Below are 27,970 nucleotides of genomic sequence, written 5' to 3'. Positions count from 1 at the left end.
CAAAGTGCTGGGATTATAGGTGTGAGCCACTGCACCCAGCCTCTATGTCCAACACTATTAAATGGAGAATACAGTTAAAAGATGTCAGTGTGTGTATGTGTAAGAAAGGGGGTGATAGGTATATATCTAGAACAACAATAAAAAAAAGGGATGAGACTGTCCAATTTTAATGAAATGATACTATTAATAGTTGGGAAGATCCACAGTACTTTCCTACCTTGTTTTCCCTTCCTGTCAAATGCCCAACTTTCCTAGAAAATTGTCTTTAAAGGTGCCTGTGGTGTCAGCATGGTATTTTACTGGAACTTTCTCCACATGGCTTCCAGGTTAAGGGCCAGAATGATTCTGTAATCATCCTAGGTTTTCCAGTAAACTCTATGGCTTAGTACAGTACTACATTTATGAGCTTTTTCTTTCTGGAAAGTAGGACTTGTCCATGAATTTTCAAAATATAGGTCAAGTATGTACTTTCATGACTATACTTTTGAAGTGTGCTTTATTGTAATGCATGTGGTAAAATCTCCTTGATCTGTTTATGTTATAAAAGTAGCTGTTATTCAGGAAGACAATAATATGGCATTTATTTATTCATGTATTTATGTATGTATGTATGTATTTATTTATTTGAGACGGAGTTTCACTCTTGTTGCCCAGGTTGGAGTGTAGTGGCATGATCTCGGCTCATTGCAACCTCCGCCTCCCAGGTTCAAGCAATCCTCCTGCCTCAGCCTCCCAAGTAGCTGGGATTACAGGCATCTGCCACTACACCCGGCTAATTTTTTGTATTTTTGTAGAGACGGGGTTTCACCATGTTGGCCAGGCTTGTCTCAAACTCCTGACCTCAGGTGATCCACCTGCCTCGGCCTCCCAAAGTGGTGGGATTATAGGTGTGAGCCACTGTACCCGGCCAATATAGCTTTTAGATCATACCACAGGGCTACATTTGAGCCTGCACTAGGACTCTGGGTTCTCAGTCCACATTTAAAGTGATATTGCTTTGGCAGTGTGTTGGGAGCCAGATGTTGGGAGGTGATAAACCTGATTTCCATCTGGCTATAATCTTGGCTTTGTACTAGGAGGATAAACATTACATCTGTATCCATATTAAAAATTTTGAATGCTGCAGAAGAATGGAACATGTGTAAATGTAATTATAAGTCAATTTTTAATTTCTCCTGACCATGAGTACCTCTAGCAGGAAGCTGTGATTTCTTTAAGGTTAAATGAGACCTTTACTTTTCAGTGTTTTTCTGTTTTTTCCTTATGAAAAAAAAAATCACTGTAGTAACTTCAGTAGTATTTCTTAGTATTTTGTAGTATTCATTAGGAGAAAACTCATTTCTTTCACTGTTGTTCCTGAGACTATCAAGTTGCTCTTAAAGCCACTTTATGTGCTTTTCAATCTATGTGGTTTTATGTCTGACTTATATTGAAGGCTTATCAGAGGTAAATCTACAGCACTGACACCTCATCTTCCTGAAATGCAACTGCTTCTGATATGGTGCCAAAAAATAACTGGATTACATTACACTGTGAGATAGCTGTTGCTAAAAGAAAGGGGGAAATCTTAGCTGCCATACTCAACATAAATATCTCTTCCTTTTGAATCTAGATGTTTAAAACACTTTAACCTACTTAACATTCTGGATTAGCATACTTTTTTATAAACTTTTGAAAGCCATGTTAACTCATAGTTTCCCAATGAAAAATATTTTTGGTATAAAAAGAAGTTCCATGAACAGATGGCTCCTCAGTATCCTGCTACCTTTCTGGAAATGGCCGATATACATCATGATATTAGGACATTGTCAAACTTTACATAAAAGTGTTACATGAGATAAATTGTTAAAAGATAATTTTTTTTTTTTTTTTGGAGACAGAGTTTTGCTCTTGTTGCCCAGGGTAAAGTGAAATGGTGCGATCTCGGCTCACTGCAATCTCCGCCTTCTGAGTTCAAGCGATTCTCCTGCCTCAGCCTCCTGAGTAGCTGGGATTACAGGCATGCACCACCATGCCTGGCTAATTTTGTATTTTTAGTAGAGATGGGATTTCTCCATGTTGGTCAGGCTGGTCTCAAACTCCCAAGCTCAGGTGATCTGCCCGCCTCAGCCTCCCAAAGTGCTGGGATTATAGGCATGAGCCACTGGCCTAAAAGATAAATTTTAATGTACAGAAGAGAGGATCTATAAAGGTGATTTTGAGTAGTAGTGTCAAGTCCCCAAGCCTTGGTAATTTTTTCTTTAAAATGTATTTAATGCAGTTCTTTCTGTTAGTAGTTATAAACCTTATTTCACTTCATTATCTTAATTTTATCATTCTTAACCTCTCCAGGTTTAGTCCAACGGATTTATCTCTCATGTTTTCCTCCTGTTCTAAAGCTGTCAAATTCAGCATTGTTTCTACAACTCAAATCTTATTATCCTTCATGGAGAAGAACAGCATTTGGGCCAGATCTTACTAGACTCTGGAGTTTGAATTGAGAACCTTTCATTTGTCCACCTGTTCACTTTTTCATGAAACATTTGTTGATCATCCGCACTGTGCTAGATGCTGTCACATTGCAGGTTAACTGACTTTGCTTTCAGGAGTTCACAGTACTATTAGGGAAGATAGCTATCTAAACATAGTTGTATTATAATGAGACAAATGTTAGGATAGAGACATACATTGGAGATAAGAGACATAAGTTGGAGATCTGTGAAGGTTGCACCAAGTTATAGGTGACAATTAAGTACTGCTGTATGTCTAACACAGGGCTTCGCCGGATAATTTTTTGTCGTAGGGTTTGTCCTATGCATTGTAGGATATTTAGCAGCATCCGTGGCCTTTATCTGCTAGATGCTAGTAGAACGTAGAACCCTTTACTTAAGTTGTGACAATGAAAAGTGTCTCAAGCCGGGCACGGTGGCTCACGCCTCTAATGCCATCACTTTGGCAGGCGGAGGCGGGCGGATCACAAGGTCAAGGGTTTGAGACCATCCTGGCCAATATGGTGAAACCGCATCTCTACTAAAAATACAAAAAAATTAGCCAGGTGTGGTGGCTCATGCCTGTAATCCCAGCTACTTGGGAGGCTGAGGCAGGAGAATTACTTGAACCCGGGAGGCGGAGCTTGCAGTAAGCTGAGATCACGCCACTGCACTCCAGCCCGGGTGACAGAGCGAGACTCCATCTCAAAAAAAAAAAAAAAAGTGTCTCAAGACATTGCCGATGTCCCCTCGTGCAAAATGGCCCCCCATTGAGAATCACAGTGACCTATTCTAGGTCTTCATTCTGTCTGGTATGAATGGATAATGGAACTAAGCATTAATATAGAGTCGTATATTGACAGCATAATTTCATTAAAGGATTTCTGATTCTCAATCTGGTGTTTAGTAGTCTGCTTTATGTCTTGACTCAGTTTATGCAGAAAGAGGTTTTATGTGATTAAATTTTTAAAGAGTTTACTTGTATTTTAAGTTCACATTTCTAGGTTTTTCTTTCTTATATTTAGGGTCTCAGTACAGGTGTCATCCTTTTAGAAGCGACCTTGTTCTTCCTTTCCTTCCGAGAGCTCGAGCAGAGAGGACTGTGATGAGACAGGATAACAGAGGTAGGGGTGGCAGAGACTGCTGGGGCACCCAGTACACATCGTACCACCTAACTCAAAAAACAAAGCAGGCTTGCATTAAGCTTGATCAGTGCCAGCTGTGCTGTTCTGGAATCAGGAATTCCCCATGGCGCTATTTAACAGCGGAACTAATTAATTTAGTGCATGCATTTAGATCAGAAATTACTATTCCAGACTTGAGGTCAGTATTTGCTGATTATGCATATTCTGTGGTGTCTTGTAATTAGGGGACATGTTTCTTATTTTTAAAAAGGCTGGACTTACCCTCCAAGTTGCTGTAGTTTTATGTAAACAAAACTCTTCAAAAAAAGCTACAGGCCTGGCGCTGTAGCTCAAGCCTGTAATCCCAGCACTTTGGGAGGCCGAGATGGGCGGATCACGAGGTCAGGAGATCGAGACCATCCTGACTAACACGTTGAAACCCCATCTCTACTAAAAAAATACAAAAAACTAGCCGGGCGACATGGCGGGCAACTGTACTCCCAGCTACTCGGGAGGCTGAGGCAGGAGAATGGCATGAACCCGGGAGGCGGAGCTTGCAGTGAGCTGAGATCGGGCCACTGCACTCCAGCCTGGGCGACACAGCCAGACTCCATCTCAAAAAAAAAAAAAAAAAAAAATACAGACATCAATTTTTTGCGTTTGTTTAAAAATAGATAAGGTCTATTTTATTTAAAGGCAGTAAGGCTACAAATTTGAGCCATAGCTTCTCTGTCAGTATTCCAAAATATCTCTTGTAAACAGTTTGGAGAAAAGTTGTAATGCCAGAAGATACAGTCACCAACTCTAGTTTAAAAAGTAACAGATCAAAATAATTTAGAGATATAGCAAACACTGAACATTTGTAGAATATAGAAACAATGTATGTGATCTTTGGTCTTGAGGCTACAGCTCACCAAACAGGAAATGCCATTCCCTCCTTTCCCTGTGGTTCTGGATGCCAACTTTACCTGTTCCCTTTTGCCCTAGATACTGTGGATGATACCATTAGTAGCGAATTGCTTCAGTCTTTGTTCTCAGAATGGGACAATCCAGTATTTGCCCGTTATCCAGAGGTGGGTCTGTAGCAGTTTTTCTTTGTCTTTTTTTTTTTTTCTTATTATTATTGTTTTTATTTTGAGATGGAGTTTCGCTCTTGTTGCCCAGACTGAAATGCAATGGCACGATCTCGGCTCACGTAACCTCCGCTTCCCAGGTTCAAGCGATTCTCCTGCCTCAGTCTCCCAAGTAGCTGGGATTACAGGCACCTGCTACCACGCCCAGCTAATTTTGTATTTTTAGTAGAGATGGGGTTTCTCCATGTTGGTCAGACTGGTCTCTAACTCCCAACCTCAGGTGATCTGCCTGCCTCGGCCTCCCAGAGTCCTGGGATTACAGGCGTGAGCCATCACTCCTGGCCTTTCTTTGCCTGTTATTTTAAACTTTTGAGTTTCAAGATGGGTACAGTGGCATGCACTTATAGTCTCAGCTACTCAGGAGGCTGAGGTGGGAGGATCACTTGAGACCAGGAGTTCAAGGCTATATAGTGTGCTGATTGTGCCTGTGACTAGCCACTGCACTATAGCCTGGGCAACATAGTGAGACTCTATCTCTTAAAAATTAAGTAAATTAATTAAAATTAAAATTTGAATTTTATTTAAGCTGGGTATGGGCATGCAAGACTATACTAATTTGTAATTATGATTGGAAACTGGGCATATTTCCACATAATTTATTTGGAAGTTACTGTTTAATGTAGAGAGGAGAAATAAAATTTATAGCATTTTGGGAGCTCAGGCATTTTGGATTAAACATGTACAATCAATGTAAGAATAGCAAATGTGTTTACCACTCTCAGAAACTCTGACTTGTAGCTTTGGCACAATATTCAGGGTGGTGATAATAAAATTGTTATCATTAGATAAAGCCACACATCTTCTACTGGAGGAACAGTTCCTCATTGGCCCTGGGTGGATGTTCTCTCCTCAGTGTATTTTCACAGAATGTACTGTGCATGTTATAAACAGGTTGTATAATAGATGAGCATTTGTTTACCAGTTTTTTCGTCAAGATATCATTTGAGGACTTGATCATAGAACATAGATAAATTGTTGTTCTGAAACTATTTTTGTTTTGTCAGTAATTTTGTTTATAAGCAAAAATTGTTACGTAAAGTCTTACATAAGACTCGTTTTTCACAGATTCTTTTGAATTTCTTTTTTTTTTTTTTTTGAGGTGGAATCTCGCTCTGTCGCCCAGGCTGGAGTGCGGTGGCATGATCTCAGCTTACTGCAAGCTCCGCCTCCTGGGTTCATGCCATTCTCCTACCTCAGCCTCCTGAGTAGCTGGGACTACAGGCGCCCGCCACCGCGCCCAGCTAATTTTTTGTATTTTTTAGTGGAGATGGGGTTTCACCGTGTTAGCCAGGATGGTCTCAATCTCCTGACATCGTGATCTGCCCACCTCGGCCTCCCAAAGTGCTGGGATTACAGGCGTGAGCCACAGTGCCCGGCCGATTCTTTTGAATTTCTACAAATTCCCTGAATTAAACCCACCTCTAGTAGGCTATATAAAAATGAATGCTTTTAAAGCACTCTGATATCTTTGGTAAAACAGTTCTGCTGACACAAAAATTAAAATTTCAATTGTATTTTGCTGAGTCTTTCTAGGTTGCTGTTGATGTAAGCAGTGGCCAGGCTGAGAGCTTAGCAGTTAAAATTCACAACATCTTGTATCCCTATCGTTTCACCAAAGAAATGATTCATTCAATGCAGGTAAAAGATTGACTTCAAAATCTCATAAATATATGTATAAGGCCTAACTCTTCTAAAATTTGATTTATTTAATGATATAGACCACCTCAGTCAAGGCACGTGTGTGTGTGTGTGTGTGTGTGTGTGTGTGTTCTTACCTTACTAGAACTTTTATCATCAGAAGAAAAAGCAAGGAATTAATTATAATTACAAAGAAAGAAATGTCTTTAGTAGTGTGAGTAGGTTTGGAGGGAATGAATTATGAATTCGGGTTGACAGTTTCAAGGATTCTCAAGGTTCTCCTGCAGAAGATTATATATTGACTTTATATTTGGCAATAATTTATAAATCAATAAAGTCCTTTAGTGACCTTGTCCTTCAGTGTGCAACAGTGCCCTTTTAGAAATGACCCTCTACTGTGTGAGCCTACACAGGCTTGGGAAAGCCCATATTGAGGAGTCCATTCACAAAAGGGACCCTTTGTCTGATCTGCTTTTCTGCTTTGCCTTCTGTTTACCACCGTGGCTGTCTTACTCCCTTTGTTTTTAGTAAGGAAACAAGTTGGGAGGCTAACAGATTTAGGTAAACTCCTAACCTGGCATTGGCCTGGTACCAGAGCAGGCAAGCAGTTGATCCAGAAATAGGCCCTGGGGCACTGGTTAGGCTCGGGGGTATTGGGGAGCATCATGTACCTAGACAGAGAGGAACCACCAAGGTCTAAAGCCACCAGTGGCTTTTTAACTTACTTCTTTAATAAACTAGCAGCCAGGCACGGTGGCTCTCACCTATAATCCCAGCACTTTGGGAGGCTATCCTGGCTAACACGGTGAAACCCCGTCTCTACTAAAAAATACAAAACATTAGCCGGGTGTGACGGCAGGCTCCTGTAGTCCCAGCTACTCGGGAGGCTGAGGCAGGAGAATGGCGTGAACCCGGGAGGCAGAGTTTGCAGTGAGCCAAGATCGCGCCACTGCACTCCAGCCTGGGTGACAGAGTGAGGCTCCATCTCAAAAAAAAAATAAATTAATTAAAAATAAATAAATAAAAATAAATAGACTAGTTCCTCCAAAATAGTTTTCCTTGCTTTCATATAAATTTTAAAAATTTATTTCAGCCTGTATGTTAGCAATCTCTGGTCACATGACCTATTCTCAAGAGTCACTCTGTTGGGAACATCTCAGGCCTTCTCTAAAGTATTGCTAGCGCACCACTCTGAGAAGTGGGTGTCTGTCTTCCCCTGTCGCTTCCCTCCCCTTACATCTTCTGATCACTCCACTTGCCCATTCTTTCATCCTTCCTAGTGACTGTTTCTGGTTCATCAGAACCTTACCCAGTCTCAGAGAAAGGAGTGTGATAAGGTAAACAACTCTAAATAAAATACAGTTCTGTATCTTTCTATGCAGATAAACCTTTGTTAATTTTTATTTAGTGTTGTACCACTTATTTGAATGTCTGACAGGTTCTCCAGCAAGTCGATAGCAAGTTTATTGCCTGTTTGATGAGCACTAAGACTGAAGAGAATGGCGAGGCAGGTAAGAATAGAGTTTAGCCTGAATGACTAACCAGCTGGTCTTCTTGTAACCTTTTTTTAATGATTATTTTTGGTATATTTCAATGATTTGGATGGATCAGGGAAAGCCAATCTAAACTAAGAATATTATGAAGGCTGGCTGCGGTGGCTCACACCTGTAATCCCAACACTTTGGGAGGCGAGGCAGGTGGATGGCTTGAGGCCAGGAGTTCAGGACCAGCCTGAGCAACATGGCAAAACCCCGTCTCTACTAAAAATACAAAATTAGCTGGGCATGGTGGCATGCTGTAGTCCCAGCTACTCAGGAGGCTAAGGCACAAGAATCACTTGAACTTGGGAGGCAGATGATGCAGTGAGCCGAGATTGCACTATTACACTCCAGCCTGGGTGACAGACATTTAATTTTATGTTCATACACATACATATACTCAGGATGCACATTAAACTATCAAGAGTATTTACTTTGGGAGTGAAAATGAGGGTGTGCAAAGGAGGTATTTCATCTTTTACTCTTTTTGTCTTTTTTTTTTTTTTTCCTTTTTGTGGAGAATGGGGTCTCGCTATATTGCCCAGGCAGGTCTCGAACTCCTGGGCTTAAATTGTCCTTCCACCTCTGCCTCCCTAAGAGCTGGGATTACAGGCGTGAGCCACCACGCCTGGCCCATCTTTTACTCTTTTAAATATTTTCTATTGTTTGACTTTTTAATAATATTTTCATGTTTTCCCTTTATAATAATAGAAAGTGTATCTAATGAACTCTGCTAGGTTTGTCAATATTTACACAGAATCTCTTGGTGACCTGCTCTAATGAAACAATAATAGTTTGTAAATATATTAACTCATGCAACAAGTATTAATTGAGTGCCCATTGTATGCCAGGGACTGTACCAGGCCTTAGGGATACAATAATGAGAAAAGATATATATGCGAGAGAAAAAATAATTACACAAACATAAAATTTTAATTCTAGCCCTTGTCATGGAAGAAGAGATACAAGATGCTCTAAGAACCTGTATTGGGAGATTTGATTTCATCAGGGAGTAAAGGGAAGTGCTTCTTGGTAAAATGAGGTCTGAATATGAATATGAATTAACTAAGTAAAGAAAGGAGGGAATAACATAATGCAATTTGTGATTTATTCTCCTCAGTGAGTGGAAACAGAGGAAGGGGAACTGGAGATGGGGCTAGAGAAGTAGGTAGGAGTCAGATCTTAAATGCCAGCTACAAGCTTTGCTTTGTCCCAACACCATTGGAAACCATTGAAAGCTTTTTTTTTTTTTTTCCATTTTTTATCATTGTATTTTGATGTTTTTGGGGTGGTATGTGTCACATCACATTTGCATTTTAAAAAGATTGCTGTGGTTGCAGTGTGAAGAATGGAGTAGGAGTAGGGGTGGAGTTCCAGTTAACTGTAGAGTGACTGTTAAAAGAATATTGTAATATCTGAGACATGGTTAGATGGGACCAGGGTGGACTAGAGAGTAGTGAATGTATTGGAAAGATATTTAGGAGATAGAGTCAGCAGGGCTTGGTGATGGATTGGATATGGGGAAGGTATGTAAAAGATGGCTTCTGGTGTTCTGGCCTCCATAGCTGAGTAAATGATGTTGCAGGACCCGGGTTGCAGGCAGAGCAGAGAGGATGAAAATCATGAGTTCAGTCTAAGTTCTCTTTGAAATGCTCCAGAAGAGATGTCAAGGCAACCGGGCACGGTGGCTCATGCCTGTAATCCCAGCACTTTGGGAGGCTGAGGTAGGCGGATCACGAGGTCAAGAGATTGAGACCATCCTACCCAACATGGTGAAACCCAGTCTCTACTAAAAATACAAAAATTAGCTGGACATGGTGGCAGGTGCCTGTAATCCCAGCTACTTGGGAGGCTGAGGCAGAGAATTGCTTGAACCGAGGAGGCAAAAGTTGCTGTGAGCCAAGATCACGCCACTGCACTCCAGCCTAGGCGACAGAGCAAGACTTTGTCTCAAAAAAGAAAAAAGAAAAGATGTCAAGAATGTGGTTGGATATTACAAGTCTGGCCTAGAGAAGTGTTCTGACATGGAGATACAAATTTGAGCCATCAGATGCAGAAAAGTGGTCACTGAAACCCTGGATATAAATGTTACCACCTAGGAAAAAAAAAAATGAAGAGTGAGGAGAGGTCTTGAATCTAGAATAATTCTAGCACGTAAGAGCTGGGTAGAAGAGGATGAACCAGCAAAACAGACTGTGAAGGAACAGCTAGGGAAATAGGAAGAAAACAGAAGAATGTTGTGTTGGAAAACCAAGACATCATGCCAAACGCTGCCGAAACATTAAGTAAGATGAGGACCATCTGATTTTGTGACAGTAGAGATCAAGGATTTTAGCAAGTGAGAACTGTTTCAGAGAATAGACAGGACAAGACGCTGATGGTGCTAACGCAGACTGCAAGGAGATACTCAGTAATGTGCCTGTGACATGGAAGAGAAGGACTACAGAGGGTGAGGGTGACAGAGGACTTTTTTTTTTTTTTTTTTTTTAATGGGAGAATCTTGAGCATATTTACAAGGGATGCTTGATGGGATAAAGTTTCTGAAAAGGCCGGAGTGGCTGAGCCCTGAGCAGCAGTGGAGGGCTGGCTCCAGCTTAATAGCACCTGCAGGCAAGTGCTTCTAAAGTTTTAGAGCATTTATTCTCTATGTATTTCAAAATATTCCCTTTACCTTGTTTAGCAAATGTCATAGTAGATCAAAGGCAAATTAACCTAAAGTTCTGTCAGAATTATCATGAATGTAGAATTTGTGAAGATCAAATTCTTGTAATTTTACTATTTCTAGAAAAGTAATAGATTTTTTTTTTTTTTTTTTTTTTGAGGCGAAGTTTTGCTCTTCTTGCCCAGGCTGGAGTGCGGTGGCGCGATCTCAGCTCACTGAAACCTCCGCCTCATGGGTTCAAGTGGTTCCCCTGCCTCAGCCTCCTGGGTAGCTGGGATTACAGGCGCCCGCCACCACGCCCGGCTAATTTTGTATTTTTAGTAGAGACAGGGTTTCTCCATGTTGGCCAGGCTGGTCTCGAATTCCCGACCTCGGGTGATCCGTCCACCTCGGCCTCCCAAAGTGCTGGGATTACAGACGCGAGCCACCGCACCCAGCCAATTTTTTATTTTTTATTTTTTTGAAAGTTTTCATTATCTGGAATTCTTTGTTGTTTTTGAGATGTCAGAATCTCTACTAATGGTACTCAAGATGGGTGTAGCCACAAAATCTGCAGATGTTAAAAGAAGTAAAATGGATCTGTTGAAATTTCTCTTTTTTTTCTTTATTTTTATTTATTTATTTATTTTTTTGAGATGGAGTCTTGCTCTGTCGCCCAGGTGGGATTGGAGTGGTGCAATCTCGGCTCACTGCAGTCTCCCTCTCCCAGGTTCAAGGAATTCTTCTGCCTCAGCCTCCTAAGTAGCTGGGAGTATAGGCACGCACCACCACGCCCTGCTAATTTTTGTATTTTTAGTAGAGACAGGGTTTCACAATGTTGGTCAGCTGATCTTGAATTCCTGACCTTAAGTGATCTACCCTCCTCGGCCTCCCAAAGTGCTGGGATTACAGGCGTGAGCCACAGGGCCCAGCCAGAATCTGCGTTTTAATAAGATACCCCGGTGGTATTTGTGCACATGAACGTTTGAGAAGCCCAAGTCTAAGGCAGGACAAACATGGCCCGAGGGGAATCCGGGCATCACCTGTTTCTGTACAGCCAGGGAGACGAGAATGGTTTTTACATTTTTTAATGGTTGGGGAAAAAAAAGAAGACTATTTCTTGACACATTAAAATTATATGAAATTAGTATTTCAGTGTCCATAAATAAAGTTTTTTTGGAACGCAGCTACAATATTCACATATTATCTGTGGCTACTTTGGCTCAGAAAGAATTGTTGAGTAGTCATGACAGAAATCGTGTGGCCCAAGAAGCCTAAAATATTTATGATCTGGCCCTTCAGAAAACGTTCACCAGCTTGTGATCTGAAGTGCACTGGAAGTACATTCTTTATGGGTTTCCAAGTAGCTTGTACACCAAGGATAACTGATTATAACAATATGTTGTTTAGTGATCCTTTATCATATTAAAGTTGAATTAATAAGGCAAAATCAGTATTTAAACATAAGAATTATACATTCAAGCTTCAAACTTGAAGAAATGCCACTTTGACTTTTTTTTTTTTGAGATGGACTCTCACTCTGTTGCCAGGCTGGAGTGCAGTGGCGCAATCTTGGCTCACAGCAACCTATGCCTCCTGGGTTCAAGCAATTCTCCTGCCTCAGCCTCCTGAGTAGCTGGGACTACAGGCACGTGCCACCATGCCCAGCTAACTTTTGTATTTTTAGTAGAGACAGGGTTTCACCATACTGGCCGGGATGGTCTCGATCTCTTGACCTCATGATCCACCCGCCTTGGCCTCCGAATGTGCTGGGATTACAGGCGTGAGGCACCACACCCAGCCCTGACTTTGTTTTCTAAATGAGATACTGGTGAACTAAAGAGTTTCTTAGTTTACCTTTTGTTTCCTAAAAAATGAAATTATGGGGAAAATAATAAACTTATAGGATAAAACTTAGTAATACTGGTAATCTCTGGGGAGAGAAACTAGAAGGGGTGGGAGCAAAGGTGTAAAGGAGACCTTATTATATTCCCTTTTGTGCCTTTCAGAATTGGAGCTGGGATCCAAACTTATGGGATAAGTTTGCTATCATTTTCCCCATAATTTCATGTTTTAGGAAATAAAAGGTACAATTGTTAATACTCAGAATGTTCATAAGACAATGAGTAATGTCTTATGCTGTTGTTAGATAGTTTGAATTAAACCTTGTCTCTCCTCAACACACACAATGGGCATCATCTTGCTCTGAGAATCTGAAAGTTCACAATCCTTGCTCATCTAGGTGGAAACCTGCTCGTGCTGGTGGATCAGCACGCTGCCCATGAGCGTATCCGTCTGGAGCAGCTTATCATTGGTAAGGATCTGTTCGCAACCAGAAAAAATGTGAGACTCCCAGCAGAATCAGTACGCCTCAAAGAGCTTTTCTAAGTGTGACTGTTGTGAGAAAGCACACTTTGTACTGTATGTTCAAAAATTAAACTAAAGTCCTCCAGTTTGCCTGTGTAATAACTGAAAGAATGTGGTAGTTCACTAATTGAAAGATATGAGTCTTATTTATGTGGTCAGAGGCATATTTGCCGGATGTTACGAACAACCCAGAGGTACTTGAGGATAGGCTGCTTACTCTGACATCCAGCACAAAGATCTGCCCCCTCCGTATGCCCGGTGATCTTGGCATGCCTTCCCACACTCCATCAGGCAGAGACCACTGGCAGCTCAGAAGGCCCAGTATGCTGTTTTGATTTTAAAATTTAGTTTGCTTTTGAATATGCAGTATAATCAAATAGATCCAATTCTGAAAGGCACAAAAAGGAATGTAATAAAGTCTCCTTTCTACCCTTGCCCCCACCCCTCCTAGTTTCTGTCCCCAGAGACAACCAATATCACTGGTTTTTAAATCTATCTTTCCAAAGCAATATATGCTTTTTAATTTTTTCTTTTTCTTTCTTTTTTTTTTTTTGAGATGGAGTTTCGCTCTTGTTGCCTAGGCTGGAGTGCAATGGCGCGATCTCGGCTCACCGCAACCTCCGCCTCCCAGGTTCAAGTGATTCTTCTGCCTCGGCCTCCCTAGTAGCTGGGATTACAGACACCCGCCACCACGCCCAGCTAATTTTGTACTTTTAGTAGAGACGGGGTTTCTCCATGTTGGTCAGGCTGATCTCGAACTCCCGACCTCAGGTGATCCACCCGCCTCAGCCTCCCAAAGTGCTGGGATTATAGGCATGAGCCGCCATGCCCGGCTTTTTTTTTTTTTTTTTTTTTTGTGCTACCCTTTTCCTCATCATGAGGCAGTGTGTTCGCCAAGTGGTAAAATACCAGGAAAGTCTTCACTCCTGTGGCCAATGAGTAATGTCAAAGAATTAGGCAAGGAACTAAGGAGTGCTTCATGGACTAGAATGACAATGATATTACTACTGTTTTCACTTTTCCTTATAAAATGACAGCCTAAGAGTTGGGAAAGATATAGTAAAAAGAATGGTAGAAAAACTTACCTCTACAGGCCCTCCACCTTTTGAGAATAGTACTAATTCTCTCCAGAGACTGGGAGACCCTGCTCAAGGAAAGGGAAGCCTTCTGGAGCCATAAGACTGTGTGGTAAACCCACATATGTTCCTGGTAATCCACATTATTCACCTCTGTCATCAAAACCACATTTATTAACTACAGGAACATTGCCTTGTTCATCTGAATATAAGATGCAAGTCTTACATTTCTTATTTTGAAAAATGTTACCAAAATTGTTAATAGGCTGAATATTTATTACTTTGACTTTAAAAATGGAAATCTAAAATCTAAAACTGAACATTAAACATTCTGCTATGCATTAGAATGATTATCTCAAGGCTGTGCTTTATTTTTATCTGAATCTAGAAGACTTCCCTTCCTACTCTTAACCCATTCATCTTTCTGCCAATAGATTCCTATGAGAAGCAACAGGCACAAGGCTCTGGTCGGAAAAAATTACTGTCTTCTACTCTAATTCCTCCACTAGAGATAACAGTGACAGAGGAACAAAGGAGACTCTTATGGTTAGTACCACCATGAGAATGTGATGTTGATGGTATCAATTCTCACAATAATTCTGTGAGGAATAAGCATAACTATTGTTCCATTTCTCCGATGAGACCAAGAGAGGTTATAAGACTTGTCTAAGGTCATAGCAGTTATTAAGTAGTGGAGTAGGCACTCAAAGGCAGGTCATCTGACTCCACAGGCTGTTTCCTTTTTTAAAATATATTTTTTTCTGCATCTAATCACCCATTAAAATATTTAATTTTTGAGACATGGTCTCACTCTGTTGTCCAGGTTGGAGTGCAGTGGTGTAATCTCTGCTCACTGCAACCTCCACCTTCCAGGCTCAAGCAGTCCTCCCACTTCAGCCTCTCAAGTAGCTGGAACTACAGGTGAGCACCACCATGCTGGACTAATTTTTGTAATTTTTTGGTAGAGATGAGTTTTTGGCATGTTGCCCAGGCTGGTCTGAACTCCTAGGCTCAAGCATTCCTCCCACTTTGGCCTCCCGAAGTGCTGGGATTACAGTCGTGAGCCACTGCACCCAGCCTGTTCTTTCTACTGTATCCAAGATGGTGAGTATAGGATAGAGTTTCCCTGATAATTTTTTCCAGCAGTTGGCTTAGAACACTCTTCTCATTTCTTGGAACAGTCTATGTTTATGCCGTGCTTTGTGAAAACAAAGTTTCTGCAGTAATTGGTCCCATTCTTCTTTGCCTTGGTGCATTCTAGACTGTTAGTTTTCATTACCGTAATCATAATGTGAAGAAAGTAAAACACTGGGATGTAAGGAAGGAGCAAATCATATAGTGAGTCACAGGATAGGGCATCTTTCCTCTTCTAGGCAGCACAAATTATTGAAAATGAAAAAGAGAATTTTCTCCCAATATGTTTCAAGTTTGGGAATATGATACTGCCAGTAAATCTTTTTTCCCTGTGACATAATTTATAGTAAAGGCAGATATATTTACTTAGATCCCGTTAGTCAGGACTTCTCAGTTCCTTGGGCATTAATTACCTCCCTGCTTTCATGTTGATTCAAGTCACTCTCAGACCTTTTCTTCGTGCCAGACTCCGTTAAGTGCCAGCAGCCAGAAGTTAGCAGTTCCTCAATGAAGAAAACACACTTAGAAACAAGACGTAGACAAAGATTGATTCTCAATGGAAAAGAGAAAAACAGTAAAGATTACTATAATTCAGAAAGGAAATTGGATAATAAAAAATCCCAAACACACACATAAGTGTGAGAATAACAATAGAATTGTTAAGCCCTGTGGCAGCTTTTGAAAAACTATCAAGTAGTATTTGGAACCAGCACTGAAGTGCAAATGAAGTAGCCCTTTTTTTTTTTTTTTTTTTCTTTTTTTTTTTTTTTTTACATTTGAGGTTATCTCTTTAGGTGTTACCACAAAAATCTGGAAGATCTGGGCCTTGAACTTGTATTTCCAGACACTAGTGATTCTCTGGTACTTGTGGGAAAAGTACCACTCTGTTTTGTGGAAAGAGAAGCCAATGAACTTCGGAGAGGAAGATCTACTGTGACCAAGAGTATCGTGGAGGTAAGACACAGCTGCAGATGTTAAGGAAATTGCTGAGTGATGGTAACCTCATATTTTGTCTGTAGATTCTCTGAATTCATCTTTTCTTCAACCAGCATTCATGGTATTTACCTGCTGTGTGCCAGGAGCTAGAAATTCAGAGATGAATTAGCTCAGAATAAGTAAGAAGGGTGTTTAAAGAATTATAGTCAGTGAACTTTGGCTAGCAGAGGTATGTGTTTTGCTTTCTTCCCAATATGATAACGGTCATGAAAACTAAGAGTCTAGAATGCACCAAGATAGTTTTTCAGAAGTGTTATGGAAATATAGAACGACTTCTGTGCCTGGGGAGGTGGAGTCAATGAAACTGTCACAGAAAAGCTGTTTTCTTAAGAGAAGTTTTTACTTTTGAAAGACCAGACCTCACTCTGTTGCCCAGGCTGGAGTGCAATGGTGCAATCTTGGCTCACTGATCTCCTGGGCACAAGCGATCTTCCTGCCTCAGCCTCCCAAGTAACTCGGACTAAAGGCACACACCACCATGCCTGGCTAATTTTTTCCTTTTTTTTTTTTGTAGAGATGGGGGTCTCACTATGTTGCACAGGCTGGTCCTGAACTTCTGGCCTCAAGCAATCCTCCTGCATTGCCTTCCCAAACCCCTGGCGTTACAGGCATGAGCCACTGCACACAGCCAGAAAAGTCTTATAGAATAGTGGGAAACTAGGCCGGGCGCCGTGGCTCACGCCTGTAATCCCAGCACTTTGGGAGGCCATGGCGGGTGGATCACCTGAGGCTGGGAGTTCAAGACCAGCCTGACAAACATGGAGAAACCCCATCTCTACTAAAAATAGAAAATTAGCCAGGCGTGGTGGTGCATGCCTATAATCCCAGCTACTCAGGAGGCTGAGGCAGGAGAATGGCTTGAACCTGGGAGGCAGAGGTTGTGGTGAGCCAAGATTGCACCATTGTACTCCAGCCTGAGCAACGAGAGTGAAACTCTGTGTCAAAAAAAAAAAGAAAAGAAAAAAAGAAGAGTGGGAAACTGCTGAGTACAGAAGAGGGCAGAAGGGCATTCTAGACAGAGGAATACATATCAGAGACTTGAGGCACATCCTATGTTTAGGGAACTATAATAGATATAGCTCAAATTAAGATCTACAGTTAACCTTTGGACAACTTGGGTCTGAACTGCACAGGTACACTTATATGCAGATTTTCTTCCACCTCTGCCACTCCTGAGACAGCAAGACCTTGCTGTCTCTTCCTCCTTGCTCTTCCTCCTCCTCCTTAGCCTACTCAGTGTGAAAATGATGAGGGTGAAGACCTTTATGATGATTCATTTCCACTTAATGAATAATAAATTCTTACGATTTTCTTAACTTTTTTTTTTTTTTTTTTTTTTTTTGCGATGCCCAGGCTGGAGTGCAGTGGCACAATCTCAGCTCACTGCAACCTCCACCTCCTGGGTTCAAGTGATTCTCCTACCTCAGCCTCCCAAGTAGCTGAGATTACAGGTGCACACCACCACGCCCCAGCTAATTTTTGTATTTTTAGTAGAGATGGGGTCTCACCATGTTGGCCAAGTTGGTCTTGAACTCCTGACCTCAAATGATCCACCTGCCTTGGCCTCCCAAAGTGCTGGGATTACTGGCATAAGCCACCATGCCTGGCCAACATTTTCTTTCCTCTAGCTTACCTTATTGTAAGAATACAGTGTGTAATATATACAACACACAAAATATGTGTTAGTTGACTGTTTATGTTATTGGTAACACTTCTGGTCAACGGTAAGCTATTGGTAGTTAAGATTTGGGGAAATCAGGCCAGGTGCAGTGGCTCATGCCTGTAATGCTCCCAGCATTTTGGGAGGCCAAGGCGGGCAGATCATTTGAGGTCAGGAGTTCGAGACCAGCCTGGCCAACATGATGAGACCCTGTCTCTACTAAAAATACAAAAACTTAGCCAGGCATGGTGGTATGTGCCTGTAATCCCAGCTACTCGGGTGGCTGAGGCATGAGAATTGCTTGAACCTGGGAGGCAGAGGTTGCAGTGATCGAAGATTGCTCCACTGCACTCCAGCCTGGGTGACAGAGTGAGACTCGTCTCAAAAAAAAAAAAAAAAAAAAAAAAAACTGGGGGGAAATCAGAAGTTATACTTGGATCTTTGACTGGATGGGAGTTGGCTAGATGGGTTGTCAAGGTCAAATCATTAAATAATTTAGCATATTCTACTAAGTAGTTTGCATTTTATCCTATAGGCAGCCAGTGAAGAATTTTAAGCAGGAGAGTAAGGTCCGTTTTAGATTCCTTTCCAAATATGATTACTTTACATATATGTTTTGGTAAAGGTTTGGAAAGCTACTGCTGGATGTGGCATTGGAGGTATTAGAGAGGACTATTACTTTTTACTTTGATTACTTATATGTTTCTTTTATGGCAAATATCATTTATTTTGTTTTTATTGTCTTTTTCCTCTCCTTTCCTGTTTTCTATTATAGTTTTCTTTATTTCTCTTTTTTTTTTTTTCTCTACTGGTTTAGAAGTTATATATTCCATTTATATCCTTTTAGAGATTAGCCTTAACTTTTAACATGCATACTTATCACAGTTTAAAAGTAATTCATTTCTCTATCCTCTTCTAACTGTACCAAAATCTTATAAACCGTTCATCTCCTCCCATCTTCCATGTTGCTGTCTAGTACTTTAATTCCACCTTGTTTTTAATCCCCTGGTGGTCATTTTATAGTCAATCTTTATTTAGATTAAACAAAGTGTTCACCAGAGTCTTTGTTCACCATTGCCTCTTGCATCCTACTTATTCTGTGTTCTTTTATGTTCTGTTTTTTTTGGGGTTTTTTTTTGTTTTTTTTTTACTGAAGTAAATCTCTTAAAAGATCTTTTATCCACAAACAGATCTTGAGACAAAAAATACAAAAATATAAAAATAAATAGAAGTTATTTTAGTAAGAGTCCATGGACCAGACATGGTAGCTCATGCCTGTAACCCAGCACTTTGGGAGGCTGAGGCAGGCAGATCATCTGAGGTCAGGAGTTTGAGACCAGCCTGGCCAACGTGCTGAAATGCTGTCTCTACCAAAAACACAAAAATTAGCTGGGCGTGGTGGCGGGTGCTTGTAATTCCAGCTACTCAGGAGACTGAGGCAGGAGAATCACTTGAACCCGGGAGGTAGAGGTTGCAGTGAGCTGGGATCACGCCATTACACTCCAACCTGGGTGACAAGAGTGAAACTCTGTCTCAAAAAAAAAAGTCCATGAATGATAAGCTGTCTTTTAAAGTTTCTTTATTTTCCCTTCATACTTGCATGATTATCTAGCTAAGAGCAGAATTTCACATTGCCAGTTATCCCCCCCACATTTTGAAAATATTTCACTACTTTTGACTTTCTATTTTATTTTATTTTATTTTATTTTATTTTATTTATTTATTTATTTTGAGACAGAGTCTCACTCTGTTGCCCAGGCTGGAGTGCAGTGGGATGATCTCAGCTCATTGCAACCTCCACCTCCCAGGTTCAAGTGATTCTCCTGCCTAAGCCTGCCAAGTAGCTGGGATTACAGGTGCCCACCACCACGCCTGGCTAATTTTTGTATCTTTAGTAGAGATGGGGTTTCACCATGTTGTCCAGGCTGGTCTCGAACTCCTGACCTCAGGTGATCCGCCTACCGTGGCCTCCCAAAGTGCTGGGATTACAGGTGTGAGCCACCACACCCAGCCTGACTTTCTGTTTTAGCCATTGAAGTCCTTTGTCAATCCAATTATTACTCTATAGGTAATCTGATTTTCCCTCTGGTTGCTCTTGCAATGTTCACTTTGTCTTTGGTGTTCTGCAATTTCCCTGTGAAATATCTTTGTATGGATTTATTTTCATTTCCTTCTGGAGATTTGCTGTGCTTCTTCAACTTGGAAAGTATGCAGTCATTATCACCTCAAACCTTTATTTCCCATTCTCTGTCTTGGAAATTTTGTCAGATCTACTGGGCCTTATCTTTCTACTCTCTGTGCCTCTTCAAATCTCTTCCGTATTTCCCATTGCTTTCTCTCTCTGTGATACATTCTGCAAAATCTCCTCTTATGTTCCAGTGAACTAAAGGATCTCTTCATCTTGTGTTTAATTATGTGTTTAGCTTATCCACTGAGTTTTTTATTTCAGTGACTAAATTTTTAATTTCAATGACTATATTTTTTATTTCCAGAAGTTGTGGGTTTTTTCCCCCCAAATCTCACTCTTCCTTTTTCATCGTGTCCTGCTTTTTTCATTAGTGTTCCTACTCCTTCATCCCTAGCTCTCTTTATTTGGAGCACAGGCAAATCCACATCCACATCGTCTAGAAGTCTGAAGTGCTGTACTAATATCTAAAATAGTAATATCTAAAATTAGAAGATAGATGTAGTAGATAAATTGGGGGATAGATTGATGTGGGAAGATTTGAGTCAGAGAGAGCAGCTGAAGGGTTATTGCAGTCGTGCAGGTAAGAGAAGATGAGGATTGGACTGAGTCAGTAGCAGAGGGAGTAGACAGGAGTGACATATTTGAGACAGAATTTGGGAGGCGGAAGCAAGAGGACCTGGTGAGCAATCGAATGTGAAAGAATAAAGGAGAAAACAAAAGCAACGGTGATTCTGAGGGTTGTAGCATGGGTGGCTGGAAGGATGGTGGTGCCATTGACAGAGAAGGGGCACAGATGAGGAGGAACAAACCTGCCTAGGAGTTCCATCGTGAAGCTGGGTTTAGACACAGTGAATGTGCCTTCAGGTGGAATGCCCAGCGGATAGGCAGACTTAAAAGATCTGGTGCTTGGAAAAGAAATCTGGGCTGTACATAATATCTATCTGAGAGTTAATAGTGTATATATTTTGATAGTATCAGAAGCTGGAGGAGGGCCTTGAGGAGGCGAGGTTGTCCAGGGAGAATATGGAGAGTGAAAAGGAAGAGAGAAAAGGGTGGAGCCTGTGGAACATCAGCATCCAGGGTGCATATGCTTTGGCAAAGGTCTGGAAAGCTCTGCTGAAAAGAGGAAATTCTAAGGATGGCTGAAAATACTTGGTTAGAGAGGGAGGAGGAAAACCAGGAAAAAGTAATATTGCCAAAACTAAGGAAAGTTTTAAGCAAGGAGGGAATGGCCAATAATGGCTATGAAGTAGAGCCTGAAACGTTGGACTTGGCTGTCATGTGGACATTAGTTGTCTTGTGGAATCATTTCCTGGGGATGAGGTAGGGCAGAAGATAAGAGTGCAGTGAGTCAGGAGCATATGAAGCGGGAGGAAGTGAAGCTAAGTAGACTACTCTTTCAAGAACTTTGGCTACACACAGAAAAAGATGGGGTGAGAGCTAAAGGTTAGAGGTGGTTGGGAAGTGTGGGGTGGGATTCAAGGCTGAGGAAGGGTGTTTGTTTGCTTTAAGACAAAAAAGACCTAAGCACATTTGCAGGCCAAGGGTGAAACATTCAAGAGGAAGAACAGCTGTCAGTCAGCTCTTGGATCATCTTGGCTTTGCACTTTCCAGAATCGCCTTTGTATCAGACTTTGCTCTGCTTCCAGCAAAGCTCTTTCCTCTCCACAGACATACTTTCTGTAAGACCCCTGCTCCAAATTGTCCTAAATCCAAAAGATAGGATCTGTTAGAGTCTTTTATTGTAATTCAATCTCTAAATATGTAACCAGAAAATTATAAGAAAAACTTTTCCTAAAGGAACTTCAAAGACTACTGTTAAGGAGTTTACTTCAAATGCAAACAAACCTCTGGTTTCAGAAAATCTTGATTATGCTATGTCAGGCAGATCAGGAGAGATTTTTGTGTGATTCTGGAAGAAGCTGGAATAGTTTTGGTGTTTTGAGGAGGTAGCTACTTGAATCCTAGCAGTTGAAAGATCATTAATACATCCTTCTATACAGCTCTATCTTCTAGCCTGATGAGGAGGTAGAGGCTGCAGTGAGCCGAGATCGCGCCATTGCACTCCAGCCTGGGCAACAATGAGACTCTGTCTCAAAAAATTAAAATAAATAAATAAGGCCGGGCACAATGGCTCACGACTGTAATCCCAGCACTTTGGGAGGCTGAGGCAGGCAGATTATCTGAGGTTGGGAGTTTTGAGACCAGCCTGACCAACATGGAGAAACCCTGTCTCTACTAAAAATACAAAATTAGCCAGGCGTGGTGGTGCATGCCTGTAATCCCAGCTACTCAGGAGGCTGAGGCAGGAAAATCACTTGAACCCAGAAGGTGGAGGTTGAACCCAGAAGGCAGAGTTTGCAGTGAGCCAAGATGGTGCCATTGCACTCCAGCCTGGGCAACAAGAGCGAAACTCCATCTCAAAATAAGTAACTAACTAAATAAATAAAAATAAAAATATTAAATTATCCAGCATTAAACAGACCATTGGAATATAAAATGGACTGAGATGAGACCCATCACCCCTTCACTAGGCTTACAAACAGATGTTTTACCATCCCAGATATACAAACACCAGAGAGAACAGCAGAGCAGTTAGGTTTGCTCTCCATCCACAGTAAGCTTTGTTAGTGGATTGAGTCTTATGAGACCATCTTTCTGTTTAGGTTCGTTTGGGAAAACATGTGATTTTTAAATTATATGTAGTATAGTATCTACTACCTAGCTCTTGGTAACTGTGCTCATTTATAGGCATGGCAGACTAGAGTATAGATGAAGGAGGGAAGAGAATTTCCTGAGTCTGGTTTTAAAAGAAAATGTACCATGTTGTAATCTTAGGAGGCAGATTTACACATAGCCTTTTCCAGGAGTAAAGAAATGATTTTCTTATAAAGAAATCATTAAATGTGCAACAGGTTTTTTTTCTTTTTATCTCCAGAGGTTAAACAAATTGGTAGCATGAAATAGTGTCTGCTTTAAATTTCTTTAAAGTTCTTTTGTAAATATTAATATCCACAGGGATGTAACTATTGAAAAGGTTACCCCAGGGACAGAGACATACAAGGGAGGAGAAATTTCTCAACAAAGGGCCTCAGAAAATAAACTTTCTGACCTGAAGGGAATTGTCCCCAGAAAGCCCGTGGGAACTGAAGTGACTGTTTACTTATGTTTATGATATTTAAGCAAGTGTTATACTGAGCAGTGGTTGTGTTGATGGTTGTTGTGTATGTATTCTCAGTTTGTGTGTAATATTACACTTGTTCTGGCTAAGATTACACACACAAACAGACCGCCTTTTAGTGAGAAGCCTTCCTGATGTTTTGAACTGGTTGAATCATCAAGACTACTCTCACCAGCTACGTAACCTCATTGGTTGAGAAGCTATCTCTGGAGGAAGTCTCAGTAGCTAAGTATATTCTGCGTTCAATAAGTTGCTTGGTTTTTTCACATTCAAAGTGCCTTACAACAAATAAGTTTATCCCCAAGTGCAGTATTGCTGGAACTCTTTCCTTCAGGAGGCATGATTTAAAGAAGAAAATTGAGATATTTTGTAAACTATCAAAGGGCAAGTAAAACATAACGGTAAATTAAAGCCTATTTTCGTTTTGCTTTGTAGGAATTTATCCGAGAACAAGTGGAGGTAAGCTTTTCCTTTATTTCGGGGTTTCACACAGAAGCATCACACATAAAAGGCTTTGTTGTTCCATTTCCTTTTCCTGTTAATAATGTGTTTATGCATTAGCTGCTCCAGACCACAGGAGGCATCCAAGGGACATTGCCACTGACTGTCCAGAAGGTGTTGGCATCCCAAGCCTGCCATGGTAAGCCCTTCAACATAGCAGTGATCAAACGCCTCTGCATGCAGAGCCCTGGCAGGGCTGCCGGGATTACAAAAGAGGCAGAGGGCACATTTACTACTTAACTCTTGGAGAATACAATTTAGATCAAGAAACTGGAATGTACATTTTAAAAAATCACTTTTACAAAAACAAAATCCCAACACACAAATTTGACTGTAGTGCTGCCTGACCTATATGAATGGAGGAATAACTCCTAGAGGAGATGCATTTTGAGTTGAATTTTGAATGAGCTGGGGGACATGGGTTCATAGCATGGAAGGGGGAGCTCACTACAGGGAGAGTAAACAGCCTGTGCAGAGACGCAGAACAGAAACAAATTAGCTATGTGAGAAGCAGCAAAGAGTATCAAGAAACTAGGCAGGTAAGAGAACAGAAACCTAGAAGGTCACAGCAAAACCTTTGGATTTGATACAGAAGGCATTGGAATTAGCAAGGGTTCTTTTCTTTCCAACTTTTATTTTCGCTTTAGGGGGTACATGTGCACTTTGTAACATGGGTGAATTCCATGTCACAGGGGTTTGGTGTACAGATTATTTTGTTACCTAGGTAATGAGCATAGTACCCAATAGGTAGTTTTCCGATCCTCACCCACCTCCCACCCTCCACCCTCAAGTAGGCCCAGGTGTCTGTTATCCCTTCTTTGTTTCTATGTGTATTCAATGTTTAGTTCCCACTTGTAAGAACATGCAGTATTTGGTTTTCTAATTCACTTAGGATAGTGACATTGAACATTTTTCATATGCTTGTTGGCCATGTGTATGTCTTCTTTTGAGAAATGTGTGTTCATGTCCTTTGCCCATTTTTTAATAGGGTTTTAAAATTTTTGCTTGTTAATTTATTTAAGTTCCTTATAGATTCTGGATATTAGACCTCTGTTGGATGCAATTTGCAAATATTTTCTCCCATTCTGTAAGTTGTCCATTTATTCTGTTGATAGCTTCTTTTGCTGTAGAGAAGCTCTTTAATTAAGTCTCACTGGTCAATTTTCGTTTTGTTGCAGTTGCTTCTAGAGTCTTTATCAGGAAATCTTTGCCAAGGCCTATGTCCAGAATGGTATTTCTGAGGTTTTCTTCTAGGGTTTTTGTAAAAAGATGGAATGCACCCATGTGCGGTGGCTCACGCCTGTAATCCCAGCACGTTGGGAGACTGAGGCGGATGGATCACCTGAGGTCAGGAGTTCGAGACCAGCCTGGCCAACATGGTGAAACCCCATCTCTACTAAAAACACAAAAATTAGCCGGGCATGGTGGCACATGCCTGTAATCCCAGCTACTCAGGAGGTTAAGGCAGGAGAATCACTTGAAACCAGGAGACGGAGGTTGCAGTGAGCCAAGATCGTGCCACTGCACTCCAGCCTGGGTGACAGAGTGAGACTCCATCTCAAAATAATAATAATAATAATAATAATAATAATAAAAAAGACAGAATATTTCGTGAATTTGCATGTCATCCTTGTGCAGGGACCATGCTAATCCTGTATTACTCGAATTTTATTATATGTGCTGCCAAAGCGAACACCATTGAGGGTTCTTGAGCAGGGTAATATGATACAATATAGAAAAGAGGGAGCTGGGTGAGACCCTGTGAGGAAGGTGCCTGCTTCTCCTTTGCCTTCTGCCATAATTATAAGTTTTCTGAGGCCTCCCCAGCCGCGCAGAACTGTGAGTCATTTAAATGGTCTTTCCTTTGTAAATGACCCAGTCTTGGGCATTTCTTCCTAGCAGGGTGAGAACAGATTCATACTCCTCCATCACCAAATGTCATCATTGCCACCTTCAAAATGTATCTTCAGTCCGTCTGATTCAGGCTGTCTGGCCCCCATCCTCATTTTTGCCACTGTTTAGTTCTCTCACTTAGTTCCTCACGTTCACTCTGGCTCCCTTTCAAGCCACTCTTCTCTCGGCACCCAGGGGAATCTTTTTGAAACATCCCTCTGAGCATGTTGTTATTCCAACTAAAATGTGTCAGTGACGACCCATTGCTCTTGGGATAGAAATGTGATTTTTTACTGTGGCCCACAAGGGTCTTCATGATTTGGCCCCTGCCTGCCTCTCCAGTGTCATGTCATATCACTCTCTACCTTGTTCTTTACATCCTGGCCTGCTGTTTTGGTCTTCTACTTCCTGTGTGCTAAACATCTATCAGCTTCGGGGCCTCTGCACTGGCCTTTTCCTCTACCTGAAACACTTTTCCCTCCTCCTTCAATTAGCCATGTCTTTCTTAACCTAAAGTCTCAGCCTGAATACTACTTTGCCAGGAAAGCCTTCCTTAAACTCCTCAACTGGGTTTGGTCTTCCTATTATATATTCATATCCTGTATTTTATAGCACCTATATTTATCATCTAAATTATTGTGTAAGTATCTGCTTCATGTTTGTCTCCCCTATTAGACCATAAGCGCCATGAGGACGGAAATTATCTGTCTCATTAACTGCCTGACAAAGCTCCCAATACAAAGTGTATACTTAATAAATATTTGTTGACTGGGTAAATTATGCATAAAGGCAGGTTATAACAATATGAGAGTTTAGGAAGATTATTATGGAAATTAGAAAAAAAGCAGCAAATAAAATGAACATTGTAAGGAAACAATCAGAGATTGCTATTGGACGATCCATGGAAAAAGATAACCCCAACTTCACAAACCCATAAAGAGTAGGCAAAAATACTGCTCTTGCCTCTTGGAGAAAAACTCTGAAAGGAAGACCCTAACAAGTTAAGGAATGCCTCCTACAGAGATTAGAAAGACAAATACTCCGTAAGAAAAAGCTGAGAGACAGGTCAGTCCTGAAGCCTTAGTTTCATCCATGGTCATAAGCACCAATTTCTTTCTTTCTTTCTTTTTTATTATTATTATTTTTTTTGAGAACGGAGTCTCATTCTGTTGCCCAGGCTGGAGTGCAGTGGCATGATCTCGGCCCACTGCAACCCCCGCCTCCTGGATTCAAGCGATTCTTCTGCCTCAGCCTCCCAAGTAGCTGGGACTACAGGCGCGTGCCACCACGCCCGGCTAATTTCTGTATTTTTAGTAGAGGCGGGATTTCACCATATTGGCCAGTCTGGTCTTGAACTCCCGACCTCGTGATCTGCCTGCCTCAGGCTCCCAAAGTGCTGGGATTACAGGCATGAGACACCGTGCCCAGCCTATAAGCACCAATTTCAAGCAGGATTAAAGCCTCATTAAAGAAGCCTAAGAAACATGTTACTTTTTCCAGATATTTGGCAGTGACCCAAGGTCAGCATTGGTTTCCCACTATACACACTATAACCTTCTTGTTTCTCTCTTTCATTTAGGGGCCATTAAGTTTAATGATGGCCTGAGCTTACAGGAAAGTTGCCGCCTTATTGAAACTCTGTCCTCATGCCAGCTGCCATTCCAGTGTGCTCACGGGAGACCTTCTATGCTGCCATTAGCTGACATAGACCACTTGGAGCAGGAAAAACAGGTACGTTAATGACTAACAGGAGCAGGAGGGAGCAAAGTTTATCTTCTCTTTCTTTTCTGGCTTTTACTACGCAACTGTAATCTGTCTTAATCCTTTCCAAAATAGGAGAGTTTTGCAAAATCTGCATTGGAAGTTTCACATAAAGCCTCACCGATTTCATTTTCCAGCTCAAATCCAAAATGGAGCTTAGACTGAACTGTCAGGTCACCTACATAAGGGCTTTGTATTTTAAAACTTAACACATGTACAGACTTATGTATCCTGAATATCTATTGCCTGCTGGCCCTAGGTTTGATAATTTGCAGTTCTTCCTAAAGCTACTGAAAGTTGGTAGAAGCACAGCAAATTCACTGTTGGCAATATAGAGCCTCCGCATCCAGTTTCTTGATAGTACCTGCTGGAAATGGTGATCTGTGACTGTACCTGGCCATCCCCAAGGATCTTGAGTTATAGTTTGAGGATCATCAGACAGTGACCCAAGCTTCGGGATCTCTACATTATGCTTTGGCCCTAATTATCCAGCAACCTGCAAACTACAATGTGGATAATGCAATAAAGGCACAGAATGGCTTAAATTAAGAACCTCTGTCCTTGTTATAATCTTCAATGAAGGAGAACATGGAGAACATAACAGGAATGTCTCTGTTGCTGCTTTCCAAAATCTTTTTTTTTCTCTTTTTTGTTTTTTGAGACGGAGTTTT

At 41.2% G+C, this 27,970-nt stretch overlaps 1 protein-coding gene and 1 non-coding gene across 24 annotated transcripts in view; one reads left to right on the top strand and one right to left on the bottom strand.

Annotated features, from left to right (window-relative positions):
• The window catches only part of MLH3 (mutL homolog 3), a 35,023-nt gene that overhangs the window by 5,546 nt on the left and 1,507 nt on the right, over positions 1-27,970 (top strand). The window contains exons 3-13 of one of the 23 annotated variants that reach the window (XR_013395134.1): positions 3,494-3,592; positions 4,580-4,665; positions 6,259-6,363; positions 7,802-7,874; positions 12,785-12,856; positions 13,466-13,540; positions 14,420-14,531; positions 15,901-16,073; positions 23,580-23,603; positions 23,706-23,784; positions 27,118-27,269. Coding sequence is in view for 18 of the 23 variants with exons in the window: in XM_077937875.1 (XP_077794001.1) it covers positions 3,494-3,592; positions 4,580-4,665; positions 6,259-6,363; positions 7,802-7,874; positions 12,785-12,856; positions 13,466-13,540; positions 14,420-14,531; positions 15,914-16,073; positions 23,580-23,603; positions 23,706-23,784; positions 27,118-27,269 (1,037 nt within the window). In the remaining 5 variants the exon portion in view is untranslated. 23 annotated transcript variants of the gene reach the window in all.
• Positions 25,239-25,341, bottom strand: LOC114679771 (U6 spliceosomal RNA). Its single transcript, XR_003731881.2, has one exon. It is a non-coding gene; the product is annotated as a U6 spliceosomal RNA (small nuclear RNA).

This window comes from Macaca mulatta, chromosome 7 (assembly GCF_049350105.2).
Source record: "Macaca mulatta isolate MMU2019108-1 chromosome 7, T2T-MMU8v2.0, whole genome shotgun sequence".
NCBI lineage: Eukaryota > Metazoa > Chordata > Mammalia > Primates > Cercopithecidae > Macaca > Macaca mulatta.
The sequence above is the reverse complement of the archived record's forward strand: the minus strand, read 5'-3'. Positions and strand labels throughout refer to the sequence as shown.